Genomic DNA, 21068 nt, shown 5'->3' with positions numbered 1-21068 from the left:
ATTTTTTTTTTTATTGTTAAATATTTAGATAAATTATATTAGTAATAGTTTGTATGTAAATATGTAATGAGTACATGTGTGTGGTGGTACTATAATAAATGTGCAAAAGTGTAAATAATATAAATTAAGAAAATTTTAGTTCAAGAAAAAAAAAAAATTTATTTTATATTTGCTAAACTACATGTTTCGTACACTGTGCGCCATACCCAATTCTGCAATCATTATTAGTTGCTGTTGTTGTTGTAATAGTGTATGATTTCCGCTCGTAATATATTGTTTCGTAATATATTGTTTCATTATTGCTAATATTCAGTGCTGACTTGTTCCATTCTTTTTATACCATTGTTAATATTAGTATTTCTCTCAGTTCTGCTTTTCGTTCACTTAATATATTAATATTAGTATTTCTCTATGTTCCTCTTTCGTTCACTTAATATGTTAATATTAGTATTTCTCTCAGTTCCGCTTTTCGTTCACTTAATATATTAATATTAGTATTTCTCTATGTTCCTTTTTCGTTCACTTAATATATTAATATTAGTATTTCTCTTCGTTCCGCTTTTCGTTTTGTTTTTTCTTATTGTAAGGCTCCGGCCCACGGTCGCCATATAAAGACTCCATAAATGGAATGTCTTCTTACGTGCAATTATGCACCATTACACACAAATACGCTTTAATTAAAACACACATACACGTATATTTTATAATTATTTATATTAATATTTTATTTAATAATTAAAATGTATTTTTTTAAAATTTGATTATTAATTTACATATAAGATGAACAACGATACTTCACATTCGATCACCTTCCATTCAAATTACCAAAACTCAAACTAAATTATTTTTTCACCTCGCCTACTATGTATTTGAAAAATCCAAATATTTTCAATTGCATACTAAGCTCAATACACACAAGTGCGCAAGGTGGAAGTGTATTATACAGCGACATTTGCTAAAGAAATTGCAACTTTTCATGTGGTTGTTGTAATGTTGTTGTACCTACACAGGAAAAAATGTTGTATACAAAGGGGTTTTGCATGGATTTAATTTTGATCCCACTCCGTTGGTGGAACGGCCAGGGTAATTTGTTATAAGCGTGGCGAGGGCCGCCAACGCAGAAAGGTGCGGAAAAATACTATGGATCATACCACAGGATTCGGAGGAACCCGGGGTTATTTTTCGGTTTTTCGTTAATATCTTTTCAACGTAATGCTGCCACCAAAACGTGTCTTTTGACGCTCCTCCCGAAATTTTTTGACGTGTATTAACAGTGTCATGCTGTCGTATAGAATTAACGAAATCACACTCTAGAGGCGGAACTTTTTCTATGATAAAAAAAACCGAGATCTCTAAAATATATTTATAATTGCCGATTATTGAAAGCAAAAATTTATATGGGAGATCTAATTATTGAATCAACGGTAGGAGTTAAGTACGAAAATGGAGATGATCTATATATGTAAACAAAGTCTTAGTACAAATACAACTTTTTATTATGCATTTTAAATAGATTAGACCAACTGTCCTTATACTTTTGTTGCTATCTTGAAGATATTGGAAAGGATAATATGAATTTATCAAATTCAGAAAAATATTGTATGTGCTACAATTGCGTTTCGATATGCAGCTCCTCATATACATATCCATATGTGTATATATGTACATAATGCAGCTTCATTCTAAAAAAAAATGTTTCTGACTTATAGCCACTTGAAAAAACATGTAAACAGGACTATTGCTAAAAATTCACAATATAATATGGTTTTTATTTTTTATAAAAAATATTGTAAAAATCTGCATTTCATCACCCTGTAGTTTTAAAAATTATGTAAAAAATTGTATAGAGCTTAAATATGTGCATGCTTATACAATCAAAATATACGTAGGTATAACAGATATGATAACTTTTTTCTATAATTATGCTGTTAAAAATCTTGGAATTGATAGTCAAAAAAAAAAATTATACAATAAAAATTGCACATATTAAATTTACAAACTTTATAAAGCAAACCGGACTAAGATCCTTGCATAGAAAGCTCCGCTTAAGGCTTTGGCTGTTATCTGTGAAAATGGAGCACTGGTCAAAGCGTTCTATGTACATAAGTGATTCATATGTTAGATCTCATTTCCAATGAACACTTGGTCTTAAGAACGTTATCTTATATTACAAATTTCTAAACTGTTTAACGTTACACAAACTCTTCGTATCAAGGTATCAAGTTCTCAATTAAACTTAACAAGAAATCATCTGGCAAAGACAAAGCATATAACGCAGAAAAATGTGATGAGCCCATTAGCAATGAATCCTTCAACCTTCAACGACCATTTACAAGGATCCGTTTGGACTCAAAGTTTGTCTTTGGCTAACATGCGCATCATTCCTTAAATACTGTACATTTTTTGCGTTGCTTTACTATACCGTACCATTCCACAATTGCTGTGTAGAAAGTTAGCACCTAAGCATGTATTGAACTCATATATGAAAGCCTTAGTTTCTATGTAAATCCGCCTTCGAACAAGCTTTGTTTTTGGGAGATAACCTCAATATCCTACTGAGTGGAATATCAGCCTATCCAGGTTGCAAATTCTTAAATAGGGCGTTATAAAAAAGTTTTCGAAACATCAGCCAAGATAGAGGAAATTCCACTCAGCAGTCAAGAATGGTATAGCGACAATTAAGTGGGGTGTGTGCCAGTGCTTGACTTGCGTTAGTTTGACTGATTGTTTATAAGGCATCTTGCTCCATAGAATATGTGGAAAATATAACCTAAATATTATATTTTTAACATACGACGCGCTTATTAGTCGAAGGAAGTCGGAGGATTCATAGTAAATCTGATCTAACAACGTTTTTTAATGACCGCGGTATTTTTTCCCATAGCGCTACAAGGTACTACCACACCACCTTTTATGTTTCTATTACTAGAAAGCTAGGATGATTTTTTTCTTCTGTCGCCATTTGATTTATAAATTAACTTCATGCGTTGCACACAATCTCGATGATTTGATTCCCAAAGTAATGTAGCAATGTGACCTAATGTAGCTACTCCATCATCTGCTTCACGAAGCCATTGAAGTAATAGTTGATAAATAACCTGCATGGTATGAGGTTCAACAAAGGATAGGAGATTTAATAGCAAAGTTAGAACATATCTACACATTTCGGTATATGCAAACATACCTCTTTTATTCCGCCGTGCATTTGATGATCAATTAGCGCTTGTTCGATTTGTCCTTCTGATAGTCCCAATTCGCGCATTACATGCTTCCAGCCTTCACCCAAATGTGTAGATATAGTTTCTAATATGCGATGACTTGGCTCTTCGCGGGACTGCATCATAGTGACAATTGTAGTAGTTTTACGTGGATATTGCCTTTTCGCAGCATTTGAGCCACCAGTAGAACATCCCGGTGTTATTGGTTCTTCACTTGTGCTATGCTCTAGTGTTTTATTACTAGCAACTGCACTTATATTCGTATTAATATTATAAACAGCACCAAAATGTAGTTTATTAATATTAGAGAATTGCATTACCATTTGTTGTTGTGCATTGTGTACATTCATGGTATTCATTGTGGCACTGGTTCCAAGTAGAACTGGTGTTGTCGGAGATAAAGCACCATCATTTGCTTGCGTCGCAATTGCACCAGTATTTGCATTTAGTGAGTTTACAGCTCTGAAATCATGACCATGAGCGGCCACTTCCATGGAATTGTAATTGGGATCGGAAAGTTCACGCACAACAGATTCAGTGAGTTCAGTCGATGTTGTTAGTGTGTTATTATTATTGTTGCTGTTTGGTAAGTCTTCGACTTGTTCATCAACAGGCAAAGCATCTGTTTCCAATCTACCCTCGCTTCTTTTCAGAGTGCATTCGTTATCATTTTCAAAATCATTCTTATTCGTATGGATTTTGCTATCCTTATTATTGCCAAAAATACCAGGTAGAAGCTTTTTTAATTTGGACATTCCTTCTTTTCGTTACTTTCTTCTGATTATGAGATTATTTTTTTTAACTTTAAATCAATGGCAGATAAACTAAGTCTCCAAACCAAACTCTAATTCCAATTAGTTTAATTGTAAAGTGCAATAGCTATATGTTAGAAAGCAAGAACTATATGCAAATTCCAAAGAAAACAAAGCAATAAAGTTATTTCTGTAAACATATGATATCTGTCAACTTGACATCCATTAAGTCAAAATTTGATTATAGATTATTTCTGTAAGAAAGCGCTGCTGGTGATAAATCACTTTCGTTAAATAATAGCTGCCATATTTTTGGCGAAGTTCATTTTAAAAGCAATAAAGGGCCCATTACTCATCCTTAGCATAGACTTGACTTGGCGTAAACCTGGCAACTTAGCCACGATTATACTCCACTTAGCGCATACAATCTGGTATCATAATCAATAAATGTCAATTTGTATGACAAAATGTCAAAATGAAATGGATACAAACAAATGGCATCTCAAAATTTAAGCGCCACTTAGAACTTACATAGAAAGTCAAAGTTCAGCAGACTTCTAAGTCAAGTTAAGTGTTGCTAAGTTTTGAGTAACCAGTAACATGCAATGTTCATTTAACAGAACTGTAAGTGACAGTTCTGAAGTCAAGTCAAGTCTATGCTAAATATCAGTAATGGGCCCTGCAGAAGTCTGTTGAATTTAGATTTGATATGTAAGTTCTAAGTGACGTCTACATTTTGAATGCCATTTGTTTGTTTCCATATAATTTTGACATTTTTTCATACAAATTGACATTTATTAAAAAATAAAGATACAAAACCCTGGAGGCTCACAACTGCTTCAAAGCAGCTAGGATCGCTGCAAACAAAGCCATTAGGTCAGCTAAGCAGAAATTTTATAATAACAAGTTTAGTGCTGCTTTGAGTTCGAAGGAAACCTGGAAGTCGATTAAAAATATTGGTATCGGAAAATCCAAATGCGATATTTCTGTCGTCCCTGATGTAGACATTAACGAGATTGTTATGGTTTCGCATCTACGATGGAAGCAGTAAGGAAGGCGGTCGGCAAGATGTGGTGGTGCACAGTGGCTAGTCATTGTCGGCTGGGGCGGGTCCTTGCCAACCTTACTGTTCCTGCGCCATAATCAGAAAAAATGTCATATCATGCCTATTCAAAAACTCAGCTATCAGATTCAAAACAACCCGACAGAAGCGCAGAGACGTCTCAAAACGCTTATAATTCAAAATAAAACAACATCCGGCCGAACCGGATGTCACGGACAGACCGTTAACATTCAAAGATTTAAATTCCAAAAAGATAACCGCAAAAAAAATTTACCGAACCGGACATGGCCGGTTACCAACGCTGAAAATCAAAAAAAAAAAAAAAAAAGGTTAAAAAATAAAAAGGAAAAAAAGGCCGAATATACATAGGGGCGCCGCGGGTGGTGTTGCGACGCCCGGTGCATTATCCCACCCTCAAAAGCCATGGCAACCGCGCACCTAAAATTCTGGTGGCCCCTTACCTGTAGACCCTACGTGCCTTCTAAATAAATGGCGACGCCAACATTCCCATTTTAAATACTAATTTATTTATAATTCATTTCTATTAACGTATGTAAGCAACAAAAAAAAAAAATAAGATAATGCAGGTTTCTTAACCGGGGCTACAGCATTGTTGAAATACGAATAGCTAATTACGCTATGAAAATGTAGGTAAATGTGTGTGGTGTATAAAGTGAGAGAAAAAAAAAAATGATCCAACAGATCACACTTTATTGGGCCGAAATCGAAACGAAATCTAATATGAATACTTAAGTCTGACTAAGCTCGTTCTGTTGGGGGTTCTTTTCTTTTCTCTTACTTTTGCTCGTAATATTTTAAATTATACAATTATTTATGTCTCCTCTTTTTTTTTAATCGTTATAAACGCTATGTTTGAGAAAAATATGTAATTAAATGTACTTATGTATTGTAAATATACTACCTACAAAGTAATAATTTGGTTGAATTTTTTTCTTTTTCATTCACATTCACAAAACATGTTTTAAGACTATAAAGTTTGGATACAAATTTCGATATTTGGGGGCTCTCTTACAAAATTATTATGTGGTTGTGGTAGAACTTACTTTTGAGTGTCACAAAATATCAATTTGGTATAATGGCATAGTATAATGAGAATAATATATAATATGTACTAAGAAAATTTGTTATAAAAGCAATAAAGATCAAATTGTGATAGTACTATGTATTATATGCACGTATATTATTTTCTTCTGGTTGTTCGAACGATATTGCTAGCAATATTGATTCATATGTATATATATATATATCGTATTTGTATGATATAAGAAAAAATTTAAATCTTTTAGCCAATTCGTGCATAATCGACCATTGGCTGCGGTCGCAAATTTTTTTTTTCTAACAATTTATGGTTGAGCTCCAAAAATGGATCGCTAAAACGTTTCACGTGATGAAGACGGCTTATTATGTATAAAATTTATAGAGCTAACTTCAATCATTTTAAAGCAACAAAATATATTATTAAAATGATATAAAAAATGTATGCCCTTTGTTGTAAAGCTAACAATTTCAAGTATTCAATAATAAAATTTGACGGGAAAAATCGACCCTTGTTAAAATTTCAACCGGAGTGTATAAAACCCTCTAAGTACCACTTAGAAGTTTCTTTAACTACCCTGCAAAAACGCTCTCGTCATTCCACGTCATTTGACTAGCTATTATACAGTCATAGGTTATATTCCTAGTCACATTTGCATGGGTGTGGGTAAGTTTTATGACCAAAATTTTTTTGTAGGGTAATTATTTTGAAGTTTATACATGGTGAAATTGACGCTGTTGTTGGTTTTGGTGCGCGGTCTTGGGCGCGCTGTGTTGGTACTGTTGGTGATTGTTGCGCTCTGGTCCGAGGTGATCGAGTGAACCTGGTGGCAATAAAACTTCGTGTTGACTTTTACGACCTGTATGACTTGGTGCTAATTGGGCGTTCGTTGTATTACGCTGCAGCGTACTGCTGACCCTGGAGGCGGAGATGGTGCCGGACGCTGTTCCAAAGGTAGTAGTGTACTTCGTAGACGTAGAGAAAGGGGTTTATTTGCGGATAACAAGAGTTCTCATCACAATTAGTTTAGTGCCGTCTGAATCCGAATCGGAATCACTAGTACTTTTCTCACTAGGTGTGACTGTGAAACGCCGACCTACTTCAACTGGATATTCTATACGTGGAGCTTGTGTCACCACCACACAACCGTTGTAAGGTTTATTACCACCCCGAAATAGACGAGTAAAAACGAGGCTTGTCGGAATGGACTGTGTCGGTACCTTCCGCTATCGACTCTTCCTAGTTTCTGGGCATTTCCCGGGTTATTCTTTGGTAGTTGGGTTAAGGAATCGGCCTGCGGTTCCTCGTTGCAGTCCTTTGGTTCTTCAACAATACTCTCTTGAAAATGTGCACAGCACGCGAGGGTGTTTTGCGATGAGTTGAATATAGTTGGGGACGAGCAGTTGAGGTAAGCAATAGTGCTAATGAAGCAGTTTCTGAGCTTGACGCCTTTGGTGTTGAAGTTGTGTCCTAGATGTTATACGATCCTTTTGGTATGGTCGCAGGGCCGCCAAAATTTAGGCTGGAGCAAATCACAAATCTTCTCGTTGGTATAACGCCTTATAGGACTAGTTTTACGATAAACCTTTTTGGTTTTATAAAAATTTCCGATTAACTGCGCAAGTAAAAAGCTAATTCTTGCGTTTTTCCCGGCCGGAAAACTCGTGGCTATCTTTTTCTTTTCTGTTCTAAAATTTTCTACTCCTTCTTTGTGTTTCTACGACCGGAAACTCATGGCTTTTTTCGCTAGTGATCGCCGGTCTTTTTTTCTTGTTTCGATACTATTGCATCGCAACTTTTTGGTCCATTCCTAGTCATTAGGTGTGTTCGCACGAAAAAGCTCCCAAGTGGACCGTAACCGTAGACTATAACAGCAGACCGTAACAAGATAAATATAAATTTTGTAAATCTGCCAATCTCAACTGACAATATATGTGCTGACAATTATTGTATTCGCGCTAATGTTGATTTTGGTCCTCTTGAGTTTGCTAGTGTCGATGATTGTGATGTCGTTCAAGCCATTTTTTCAGTAAAGTCTAATGCTATGGGGTTCGATGGTATATGTCCGAAATTTTTAAAAATAATTCTTCCTAAAATCTTTCCTCACTTAACCTATTTGGTTAACTCTGTGCTGACGTCCTGTGTATTTCCCAAATTTTGGAAAGTTGCCAAGGTAATCCCAATCCCCAAGCAAAACAAGGAGTATAGACTCATAGCTATTCTGCCGTTTATTTCCTTTGTTTGGGCTGGTTGCTATAAAGTGTGGCAAGTACCATGTACGATCATCAACGTTGTCAATCTCAGCCACTGATAACTTTTTTGCATAACCCTTGTAAACGTAATCATCAATTTTTTGTATATACCAATCACGATATTCGGCATCTGCATTCATTTTTGATTCGACTTGTTGTAATCGCTTTACAGCTGTGTCAAAGCTTTGCGGAAAGCTAACATTATCACTGCGCCACAGTAAGCCAGTTTCATATCTATTGTTTATAAATTTTGTAGTATCCCTGAGTAATTTTTCTGCTCGGATGTCTGCATCTTATCGGACTATTGGTACTGATTTCACTTCGAAATTATCAGCAACGAATACTCAGCGATTTGCTGATTTAGTTCATATAAATCTGTTGCTTCAATGTTTACATGACCCACCATTACATCAGTAGCGCTTTCTTCATTTGATCCAAAAATTGTCCACCCTAATTTGGTTTGATGTGCCGCAAAACTTTCATCAATATTTAAAACGCTAGTCGGTCGAATTAAATGCGTATGTGGCAAGCCTACCAATAACTGTGGAACTGCATTGCAATAACCAAAAATATATTTATCTCTAAGCTGTTTGTGTTTACGTATAAATTCGCCTAAGTGCAAAGACTGTTCGGGCAAGTACAATTTTTTTGTTGTTTGTACACCGCTCATTTGGTATTTTGTGGATTCTGAAAAAATATCGCCGATCTCGAATGAAACTCGCTTCGATGGTTCACTCGTCGTTTGATTGCCTATCCACTTGAGGCGAAGCATGTCAGTTTTACCCTTCACTCCTATGGCTTTTGCGATACTTTCTTCTATCAATGAGATTTTGGCCCCTTCGTCGATGAATGCAATTACAGTGACTTCGCCCTTTGGCCCTTTCAATTTTACAGGCAAATATTTCAGAAGTGTTTGTTTTGTGTCAGCTGATTTATAAACTGAATGCAGCGAAGTTTGAAATTCACTGACTGTGGCCACTGGCTTGCTATCTTGTTCGTCTTTATTATTTGTATGTGTATTATTATTAGAATTTTCTTTGTCCAACAATCGGTTGTGGAATCTATCACAGCCTTGCACTCCACATTGTCGTCGTTTTGTGCAACTATATAAATTATGGCCTGGTTGCAAACAAGAGAAACACAAATTGTTTTTCTTCACAACATTCCATCGACAGGAATACTCAGCATCTTTAAACTTTTGACATTTAAACAAATTGTGGTTTTCTTCACACATTGAACACTTTTTATCATCTTTGTTTATAGACAGTATTGGCCTTGTTTGCAGTTTATTTCTGGTTAACGATTGCTCATGTGCAGAAGATTGTTTCACTGGCATAACATCAATTGCCATTGACACATACAACGCAACTGTTTGAAGCCAGTTCGCAAAATCTCTTACAGATGGATACGGTCGCTGCAAAGTTAGTATGTGGCGAGTCCACTCTTCTCTTTTGCTAAACGGTAGCTTGCTCAGTAATTCATCCAATAAAATTGGATTGTTTAAATGAGGGGTGGCGCCGGAACTTTCAAGGAAAGCCGCTAAATTTGAAATCATTGTACTAAAATTCAGAATGTCAGATATCTTCATGCTATTGATGGTAGGGTACGCACGTGCCTTTGTAATCTGGCTACGAACGAGTAACTCTGGGCGCCCGTAGTGGTGCTCCAAAGTGCTTATTACAGTATTTACATTCGCGGGATGTATTAAAAGTGATTCAACTTGTTGACGCGCTTTAGTTTTAAGCGCTTTCTGTAGACGTAACAAGTTTTCCAAATCTGTGTAGGCATATAACCTAGTGGTTTCCTTATAGGCTACTGAAAACATTGGCCACTCTTCTGGCGAGCCATGGAATTCGGGTAAATCGAGTACTTTGCGTATGGGTGGATGGACTCCAAGGCTTGCTGGCAACTGATTATAATTAACAATTGGATTTATGGATGAAACGTGACTGGAAACGTAAGGAGTTCCAGCTGCGTATACTGATGGCGTGGCTATTGAGTGAGGATTCGAGTTAAATAAATTGTGGCGTGTGAATAAATTGAATATTGATTTGCATACATACCATTGGCGGCGCTGTTGACGTAAGCGCTGGCAGCATTATTCGTTGAAGTGATTGTGTTATAAATTGTTGAGCTTTTCGAGCTAGTGGCATAAGAGGCAGTTGTTGAGGTTATGTAAGCTGCTGTGCTGACGACGGGTATGTTGGCGAATGCAGCTTCCGTGCTTTGTCCATTACTGACATTGTGGACATTTTCATTTTGTTGGCGACTAATTATATTTTGCAGGTTGATCTTTTCCTGCTCCGATGGGGCTAATGCCAATTGCAGTTGCTTTACGTGCTGTCGAAGCTCTTCTTCGGCATTTTGCATGGTGTAATTGTGCGATTGGATTCGTCGTCACTGACTTCGTTGCTACTAGGCATTTCGATAATTGTTTTTTTATAGTTGCGCAGATTATATCTTCGGAAGCTTTTTTGTTCTATTAGTAATGAATTTTTCATCGAGTGCAAATAAAATAGAATGCGGTACAATTCTCGATGAACAAATATAAAAAGAATGTTATATACGGCAAGACTTTGGAATAAAACGCACGAGAATATTTGTTAAAATACTATTTGTAATGTTTTTATATCTGATAAAAAAGGATTCATTAATTACATTTAAATTGGTTATATCGAATTAATTCAGGACTTACTTGTTCGTGCTCTTCCAATGTTTCTTTTCAAAAGAAAGAACCAGATGCGCACAAACTCGTTAAGATATACAAGATGGGGTAGCGGAATGATTGTTGCATATGCTGATGACTTCGCTATTACTAGCAGAAGAAAGTTCCCTGAATCTTTGTGCGACCTGATGCAGGTAGCATATTAAGAGGTTTCCATATCGGCCTCCCGATGCAGACTCAGCATTAATTCCGGTAAAGTTGAGCTCGTGTTATATTTTGAACGGTACAAAATACCACCGTTAATCTTACCAGAATTAATGGTATGCGCCTTAATATATGAAATTATTATTAATTAATAAGGCCAAATTCCTAGCATAATGGAAGACGACGTTATTCAGCGCAAGAAAGCGTATATTGCAGGATATACGTGTAATAGAGCCATTAGCGAAAAATGGGGGATTCTCCCAAAATATGTATGTATATGGCTTCTACCACGATTATCGGACCCATACTGCTATATGGGATGGTCCTATGGTGACCAGCCTTTAGCAAGGCGTCAAACCTAAACTACATGTCTAAAGTCCACAGATCATGATGATGTATGATCAGCATAACTCTCCATCAGGCTACCCAGTCGCTGTAGTGTCATCCAGGTAGAAGTATTAGCCCAGCATAAATCAGTGACCAAAAATGTCGGCCAACAACAAAAAATCCCACCTTGTTTCCAGAAGAGTTGTATGAACATAACAGCTCAATAGTTTTCGTACATTTGACCTGCATGTGAGAGCAGTAATATCTTCGATAAGGAAAGAAATGGTCACAAACGTCCCCAATGCTCTTAAAAAATGTTACTTAAAATTTTAGGTGTTTCATCGTCACAGATAGAGCCATTAGAGATTCTTCCTAACCTTCCTTCCCTACAAGAAACGCTGATAGTTTTACTAATACACTCACACTTGTAATTGACAATGCTGATCCTGCGATGACGTAAACATTGATACTCAAATTTATGTATGTTCCTTTGTTCGCTCACGCATGTCCGCATGTACCCAACGACAGCCTATAATCATGAAAATGGACTCAAACTGGGAAAGCTTCGGACACCTGGTACAGAACAAAAGAACATACAGCAGATACCATTATGCATGTGAGACAGATACATAATTCTCAACGGAATTTTATGTATGCGTGAACATTTTATCCGATTTAATCATGTTGTCACTACTGACTGTCATATGACAATCAAATGATTATCACGGTTGTTTTGTTATTTTTTAAATTCCGCCATTTTCAGCCGACGAAAACCATATAAAAAATAAGTTTAAAAAATGAAAAAGAGCATTTCAAAGCTCCATGTTAAAAGAAAAAAAATCAAAAAGTATATTAAAAAATACCAAAAGCTGTCGGAATGTGTGGGGCGCACTCAAAAAATTGATACGCGAAAAATAATAGTGGTTAGTGGTGATTCATTTTGAAATGTGTTTCCGCATGAGGAAAGCGCTCTTCTATTGTTTTGTTATTTTCTGAATTTAAATTGAACATTTTGAACTCGAATTCTTATAAAACTATTTATTTTAAACAAATAAGAAATACGTATGCTTTTATCACGTACAAAATTAAAAACGTAATGAAATAAAGTAAATAAAAAGCAAAAAGCATTGTTTCATTTTTGGCGGAATATAACAATGGTCATTTATGATAGTATAACAGTCAAACCTGATATCTACAGTAAACTATCATTTATGACACTTTTTGATAGTTTGAGTGTCAGCACTGATCCAGGAAAATGAATGAGAGTGAGCAGTACGGCTATATACTTAATCAGTAGGACATGTTGGTGTATAAGAAGGAGACAAAAACTCACACGTTCACAGTTGTTTACATCACATTTGCGCAAGTCCCCTTAAGTTTGTGATAGAAAGTTGGTATGAGGCGCTGATCGTTAGGTTGACATTGCTGACAATCAGATGATAGTCATATGATAGTCAGGTGTCTTGTAGGGTTGCCATATGCACGCTTATACCCTACAAGAAACGCTGATAGTTTTACTAATACACTCACACTTGTAATTGACAATGCTGATCCTGCGATGATGTAAACATTGATACTCAAATTTATGTATGTTCCTTTGTTCGCTCACGCATGTGGTACAGAACAAAAGAACATACAGCAGATACCATAATGCATGTGAGACAGATACATAATTCTGAACGGAATTTTATGTATGCGAGAACAGATTATCCGATTTAATCATGTTGTCACTACTGACTGTCATATGACAATCAAATGATTATCACGGTTGTTTTGTTATTTTTTAAATTCCGCCATTTTCAACCGACGAAAACCATATAAAAATAAGTTTAAAAAATGAAAAAGAGAGCATTTCAAAGCTCCATGCTAACAGAAAAAAAAATCGAAGATAATATTAAAAAATACCAAAAGCTGGCGGAATGTATGGGGCGCACTCAAAAAATTGATACGCGAAAAATAATAGTGGTTAGTGGTGATTCATTTTTAAATGTGTTTCCGCATGAGGAAAGCACTCTTCTATTGTTTTGTTATTTTCTGAATTTAAATTGAACATTTTGAACTCGAATTCTTATAAAACTATTTATTTTAAACAAATAAGAAATACGTATGCTTTTATCACGTACAAAATTAAAAACGTAATGAAATAAAGTAAATAAAAAGCAAAAAGCATTGTTTCATTTTTGGCGGAATATAACAATGGTCATTTATGATAGTTTAGCAGTCAAACCTGATATCTACAGTAAACTATCATTTATGACACTTTTTGATAGTTAGAGTGTCAGCACTGATCCAGGAAAATGAATGAGAGTGAGCAGTACGGCTATATACTTAATCAGTAGGCCATGTTGGTGTATAAGAAGGAGACAAAAACTCACACGTACACAGTTGTTTACATCACATTTGCGCAAGTCCCCTTAAGTTTGAGATAGAAAGTTTGTATGAGGCGCTGATCGTTAGGTTGACATTGCTGACAATCAGATGATAGTCACATGATACCGTTTAAAAAGCAAATCTTTCTTAATCAAGCCGAGCACCCTTCTATCAGTGACAGTTGATATGGGTTTCTTATAGGCAAATTGACAATTCTATACTTGGACAACAGGAGATGAATAAATACAAAATTGCATCACACGTGAAGCTGAATTATTATAATATATTGGATACAAGTTACAAAAAACACATCAAAGCCTTTGGAATCTTGGTGTCAAGCAACTTTAGCTCAAATCACCCCCAAATAATGGCTGAAGATGTAAACGGTCATTTACACTGAAATTAAAATAAACTCAAATTGAAAATAGTGGCACCTTTGCTCGTTAAGCTTCGTTGAGTTTCGTTAAATTGCAATTTAACGAAGCATTCTTCGTGTATGTACAACTTCGGCTGGTGTGCGGGACTTTTAAAAGGGCGCTTCAAACAGTATTTGCAACGGTTCGTGAAAATATATAATTTTTCCATTGCCAGAAAGGAATTTAAGAAATTTAATGCAGAAAAACTCAGTAAATAGATAAATTTGTATTTGGGAAAGAGATTGGCAACTTTTTTCCAAAACAAGCAAGCACTGCAATTGAATAACTAGAAAAATTATCAAGTAAGAAAAGCCACTTACCAAGGATCAGCAAATAGCGGAACTTATAATTTATATATAGAGTATTAATAAGAAAGATTGTGAGCAAAATGGTGGGCGCAACAAAAATTCGCATTGATGAGGTAAGTGATATAATAAGAAATATGTTTAGAAATAAATGGAGTGCTGGCAGCAGAGCCGCAAATTAAGATACATATGTATGCAGCGAATGCAATTAGGTTGATTTAGTTATGATGCACTATTTTGCCACCCATTGCTGATTTATTTATGTATGTATATAGTTTCTAAGAGAAGAAAAAAAGGAGGCCGGCTAATGTACCGCCTGTGAATATACATATGCACATATATTTCTATAAAAAAATTAATTGCAAGGCGCGGTAATCTTCGAAGAGTTTTTAGGCCAAGCTTCTCTTCCAATATGCGTTGTGCTCCTTTCCATTTTTCCTACAAATTGGCGGAACTAGACTACATGTTTTGCGCCGACGCCGAACGGAATCTGTAAAGCAGATGGGTTTCCACTGAAAAGCTTTTCATGGATGAAATACACTCGGAAAGCGTGCCAAATCACAGCCGATTAGAAGAACTTTTCTAATTACAAAAAATTTGTTTCTAAATTTTAGATGTTGCTTTGCCCAAAGCTTGGTCTAATAGGCGGCCGCCTGTACTTTTTTTTTTTTTTTTGAAATTGTATGGCCTTTTAAGCCTAAAACTTAACTTTATCTAATGATAAATAGGAGCTAGCTTTAGTTTTAGTTTTACACGCTCCGGTATGGTGTCATGAACATGAAAATAAGAAATAAAAGATTTATCTTAGTGGGAGGGTTTTACATGGTCCAGAAAACATTTTTTTAATGCTTTCAAATCGTTGCTATTTTTTATATGACATAAGTTCATTAAAACATTTTAAGCCTTTATGAAATTATATTTTACTTGTCCGTTTTAAAGAAAGGTAGTCGAAAATTATTATTTTCCCTTATGAGTGTGTTTCATTGACATGGGTAAGTTTATCAATCAAATGGTCTGGTGGTATACCAAGCTTCATATTAAATATAAAATTTATACTGTTATAAAATATTAGTTTTTTGACACAGGCTCACTTGCAGAACGGCAAGTTAATTTTCTAGTTCAGAGTTTATTTAAAAAAATTTGTCAAAAATGTATGAGTTCATCCCCTCGTCTGGTTAACTCTGACTTAAAAAGTTTACTTGCAGTTCTGCAAGTGATCCTGAGCTAATTAAGAGTATCGAGCATGTCTTTTATTGAAGTGCCGTTTCGCAACTTTAGGATAAATCCCATGACATTATTTTGCATAACCTGTTGTTTATCTATTTGTGCATCTTTAGCTTTTAAAAATACGTTGGTCTGCACATCCTTGAAATACCATTTTGTCTAAACTAACGGGTCATATATACGTATTTCTACCTACCTACATGTAATGACTGACGTCCAAGTTATGCTCACTGCACTGACTTACTGTTTATATAGGTTCTGTTTCGGCCAAATTAGTGCGCCATGCTTAGACAAAAAAATTGGTAGATGAATCTTAAAAGGCCAACATTTTATATTCCCATAGGTTCTCGTTCTTGCTTATTAATTCCAAAACCAAAAAAAAAATTGTAATTTAGATTTTCATAACAACTGTCACAAAAAATTTCACCGCACAAATGCTTCCCACAGATTGGCTACAACGCAGATAGAGGCGCAACGTCAGTCTATTTGATTCCCGGTATGTTAAGTGTAAATACACAAAAATAATGCTTCTTCCCTAAGCTAGTGTTGCTGCAAAAGAAACCACTTTCTGCTGGTCGAATAATTTACATTCGATTCTGCTATTGTGCAAAGTAACCGCATAACTTTTATCAATTATAAGCATTTTTCTTAATCCAAAAAACTGTAGGTACATTTTTTTGGGCAATTCTTTACTTTACGGTACAACTGCTAAAATTTCACTAAAAAGTCGAGAGGGGTACCAAAAAACGCGTTTTCATCCCAGGACCATGAATCCGAAAGCGGAAATTAAGAATTTTATTTATGTGAAAAGATATTTCCAAAAAATCGAAAAACTGGCCGGAGCGCTCCGAGACCGGAGGTGGGATCCATAGTATTTTTGCGCAGAACACCTTTCTACATTGGCGACCATCGCCCGTGCTTATAAAAAATTACCCTGGGGTGTCCAACACCGGTTTGGAGACCAAATTTATATCCGCGCAAAACACTTTTACCTACAGTTTTTCTTGTTGGTACCACAAAATCATTAAAAACACAACAACCACATGAATATTTTCAATTTTGTTTGCAAATAAATCGAAAAGAAATAAAATTTCCAATTTCCGGATTTCTTTCGGATTCGTGATCCTGGGTCCAAAGAGCGTCTTTTGACACCTACCGATATTTTTGGACGAGTTTTAGCAGTTGTACTCTAAAGTAAAGAATTACCTTTTTTTTTACCTACATTAAAAAGATAATCGCTCAGCGGTCGACGATCTATTTATTCTAATTTTCTAAAAATATTCCTCTAACCGGCTACGATAAACATAACATACTTAGTCTTATTCTGATTTGTTATATCAATGTGCTGTTTCTTACTTCACGAAAATGAGTAAATGAGTTAATTTTAGAAATGTTTCAAAAATTATAGTTTAACCCCTCATTTAAGGTTAACTCCGAGCTAAAAAGTTACATTGCCGTGCGCCTAAAAGCCACTGCCTTTCGTGGGCGAAGGCCGAAATGGTTGTAACACGAACTGGTACTCCCGTTAAATAGTTTCCGTAGTAATGCTTCATGTTCAAAGCACACTGAAATCCTATGTGCAAAGCACACTGAAATCCTGCACGGCAGATATCTCGCTATTGTTGCTATTTAAACTTCTACTACTAATCCATTTTTAATTCTGACGTACTTAATGCATACGGTGCATTTGGAATATATCTGTATTACAAAAATATTTTCAACTCCTCTGCGAAACAAACCATTAACAGCTTTACGGCCAACACTGTTGTAGCTTCCGTCTCATAAGATCTCTCCCACTTAAGAGTTGGTTATCGCTAATTGGAAATTACTAACAGCCAACTAACCAATGTTTGTTAAAGTGTATACTAATTCTGTACTTTTGATTTTCAACATTTTTTTTAGAATGACGCCACTAATTTTAATAAAGTAAAGAAGTTCGGTGCTCCTACCGCAACTGAAAACACGAAGCGCGCAGCTTTGGGAGATCTCCAGAATAGGGCAGTTGTAAGGGGAGCCAACGCAAAGGAAGCCGCCCACAAGGAGTAAGTCATAGACATAATATCTAGCTTTTTCTGCACAATATTTATATTTCAAAGAACTGTATAGAAACTGTTTAGTTACATATATACAAAATAGGCAAATACCAGTTTAATTAAAATTTTTTTCTTATTTAGACTTGATGTGAAACAAAAAAATGCAATTCAAAAGACAAAACCGCGCGTTGACACACACTGGAAAAAAGCGCCAGGCACTGCAGCCGTATCTACCAAATCGAATGCAGCTGCTGATCAGCCAAAAAAGATTCCAACAAGATCAAATTCGTTGCGTGGAGCGAATAATGTTACGGGCTCGGTAGCATCACAACGCAATGCTGTGGCGGGCCTTAATAAGCCCAAGACGCTTACTACGAAAATAGTTGAAAACAAATTGCAACATGCCAAACGTTAGTATACAAACCTACATTAAATGAGATTATAGTATGTACTTATTTTCTTACTCTATTCCTATTCTATTTTGTGTTATAAAATTCTTTCCCCCTTGGTTTATTCACTTCGATATTTATATTGTTTTTCTAAGAATGATAGCGCATGAACTCTGTTTAATCACTATAGTTATAAAAATTAAAGCTGCACAAGAGGAAAAGGCAACCAGTTCCAATTCTTCAGGAGAACGTCTTACATTGCGGCGGGAGGAAAGTAACATATCACTCAAATCCTTAAATAAGTTAAAGGCTGCTTTGTCTCGTGATAGCAGTAAGGCAACAGTAGCTAAACAATCCGCCCAATGCGTTAAACCCAAGCTAAGGTCGTCTTCTGAAAAGGATGAAATAAAATCAAACAAGAGGGCAGAATTAAAAATTGTAAATGTGAAAGTAAAGTCACCAGAAGTCTTTGACGATGTTGAGGATATTGACGCAGGCGATTCCGATCAACTGTTGTTGGTATCGGAATATGTAAATGATATTTACAATTATCTATTCCACTTGGAAGAAGAACAATATGTCCGCGAACATTATTTGGATGATCAATTGGAAGTTAATCCTAAAATGCGCGCTGTACTCATTGATTGGATAAACGAAGTGCACTTCCAATTTCATTTAACACCAGAAACTTTCCAAATGTCAGTGGCTATAATAGATCGCTACCTACAAGCAGTCAGAGATACAAAACGTACGAATTTGCAATTAGTTGGCGTTACTGCACTATTCCTTGCAGCAAAATATGAAGAATTAGTGCCACCATCAATTGACGATTTTGTGTACATAACCGACAATACATATACTGCTAAGCAAATTATACAAATGGAATTAAAAATATTCAAAACGCTCGACTGCAATATGTCGCGTCCACTGCCAATACATTTCTTGCGGCGTTTTTCCAAAGCAGCCAAAGTGGAAGATATACATCATGCAATGGCCAAATATTTCCTCGAACTGACATCGATAGAGTACGATTTAGCATCATATAAGCCATCAGAGGTAGTAAAATATATAAAGAAGAGTTATACAAATATTATCTCCTAGTAAATTATTTGTGTTACAGATTGCCGCTGCATCCCTATTTTTAGCTTTACATTTGCTCAAAGATAATTCAAAATTACCAACTGGTTTTAACAACAAACACTGGACATCAACAATGCAATGGTATTCACACTACACTCCTGATCATTTACGACCAATTTCCAGAAAAATTGCAAATGTAGTGCGACATGCAAACGTTGCTCAATTAAAGGCTGTCTATACAAAATATCAATCATCAAAACTATATAAAATATCAATGCGTTCAGAGTTATATGATAAATTAATTGATTCAATAATTAATTCGAACGAGTGAACGCAAGTGGTAATTAGACAGTTTGGGCGATAGAAGCAAACTGCATGATTTTAAGTTGTGTTTATGGCGTTTAGTTTAATTGTTTTTATTTTTTATAACAAAACTTCTAATTTTATCTGTTATCATACGCTTAAAAAAATATATATATTTTTAAAATTTATCCATGTGCGGGTTGAAATCATAATCAAGAGCAAAGGTACGGCAAGGTGAACAATGCAAGCACATAGGGGTGTATGTTCAGCAGCACCGCTATTTACTTTTAAGTTATTATTCTTTTATGGGATAATATGCGCATGTAGTTTATTTGTTAAATGTTTCACATAGCATGTATTTTTGATTAAATGCGAAAAATACCGACTTTATAACGTATATTAGTGTCTGAATGTACTTCATTTAAAAATAAATTTAAAATGCCTTATGTTTTATAGCTGTTTGAAAAGTAAGGAGGAAGGGGCTTGTAGTTATATTATTTTAATAGTATTGTACGTCTTTGACAATCGCTCGTGTTTATTCAGCAAAATGGCATAAGCTCTAACCAGCTTTATTATTTTATTTATGTTTAATATTTAGCAGATTTATATATTCAAAAATGTAACTAAAACTTAAATTTAAACAACGTTTGTATGCCTCAAACTGAATGTGTTGTGCTACATTTATTTAAAATTAAATCTGCAGGTACAAATGATTGCAGCAAGAAATCATGTATGTACATTAAGACTCATTAACTTACAATAAAGCATGTGAAGGTGATTTCCATGTCTAATTAAAACATTTGTATATTAGCATAAATTGAGCTGATTTTAATTAAAATTAGGAAAAGGATACTGACGAAATATATAAGAAATCAACTAAAAATTAGAAAGTAATTTGAATATTTAGAGTTAACTTTTCATTTTAGTATCAGTACAGTTTAATTTTTTCGAAACAATAAAAAGCAATAAAAATAAAAATATATCTACGTGAATGGTAAGTTACCTTTGTCCATTTGCCAAGAAAATTTCGACAATTTTCTGTACATATTTGAATGTTTGTGTGGACGTACCATTAATAAGCCATTCCTCTTGCGCACTCATCGCTCAGTAGCAAAATTGTGACACGTAATGTTACGATGGCATTAGCCACTAACAAAAATGTATGAGCTCCTAGCACAGCTGACAATTGTTTTTTCAGCTATATTGCTGTTGAGCATTGACTGTTTTCCTTTTGTGCTTAGCGACGAATGAAACGACTTACTGTTGTGCTGATAAAAGTTGATTTTGTTGTTGTATACATATGCTGCACACAAAAATTGTTTGCTTTAAGACTTCCATTTGTTATGCTTCCGCATAAAACAAATACCACCACCCTGCAAAAATCCCGAGTATTCCATGCATGCATGTATG

The 21068-nt window shown here is 35.3% G+C and overlaps 2 protein-coding genes across 2 annotated transcripts; one reads left to right on the top strand and one right to left on the bottom strand.

The window, feature by feature from the left end:
- Window positions 1–1827: 1827 nt before the first annotated feature.
- Window positions 1828–4189, bottom strand: imd (immune deficiency). The gene is made up of 2 exons (XM_067774817.1): window positions 3185–4189; window positions 1828–3098 (listed from the first exon to the last, which is right to left on the bottom strand). Exons 1-2 carry the CDS (start codon window positions 3971–3973, stop codon window positions 2934–2936), a joined length of 954 nt encoding a protein of 317 aa, XP_067630918.1. The 5' UTR covers window positions 3974–4189; the 3' UTR covers window positions 1828–2933.
- Window positions 4190–14414: 10225 nt separating this feature from the next.
- Window positions 14415–20636, top strand: CycB (Cyclin B). The gene is made up of 5 exons (XM_067774816.1): window positions 14415–14745; window positions 17756–17895; window positions 18028–18296; window positions 18466–19331; window positions 19396–20636. The coding sequence occupies exons 1-5, from the start codon at window positions 14713–14715 to the stop codon at window positions 19684–19686; spliced, it is 1599 nt and encodes a 532-aa protein (XP_067630917.1). The 5' UTR covers window positions 14415–14712; the 3' UTR covers window positions 19687–20636.
- The last annotated feature ends 432 nt before the right edge of the window (window positions 20637–21068 follow it).

This window comes from Eurosta solidaginis, chromosome 3 (genome assembly GCF_040869045.1).
Source record: "Eurosta solidaginis isolate ZX-2024a chromosome 3, ASM4086904v1, whole genome shotgun sequence".
Classification (NCBI taxonomy): domain Eukaryota; kingdom Metazoa; phylum Arthropoda; class Insecta; order Diptera; family Tephritidae; genus Eurosta; species Eurosta solidaginis.
Note: the sequence above shows the minus strand (reverse complement) of the source record. Positions and strands in the feature narration are given on the sequence as shown.

Bases quoted from the DNA above. Each gene is read 5' to 3' on its own strand.
- imd (XM_067774817.1), bottom strand. From the start codon at position 3,973: ATGTCCAAATTAAAAAAGCTTCTACCTGGTATTTTTGGCAATAATAAG. The intron at 3,099-3,184 runs GTATGTTTGCAT...CATACCATGCAG, and splicing joins TGCACGGCGGAATAAAAGAG to GTTATTTATCAACTATTACT.
- CycB (XM_067774816.1), top strand. From the start codon at position 14,713: ATGGTGGGCGCAACAAAAATTCGCATTGATGAG. The intron at 18,297-18,465 runs GTTAGTATACAA...TAATCACTATAG, and splicing joins CAAATTGCAACATGCCAAAC to TTATAAAAATTAAAGCTGCA. The intron at 19,332-19,395 runs GTAGTAAAATAT...TTTGTGTTACAG, and splicing joins CATCATATAAGCCATCAGAG to ATTGCCGCTGCATCCCTATT.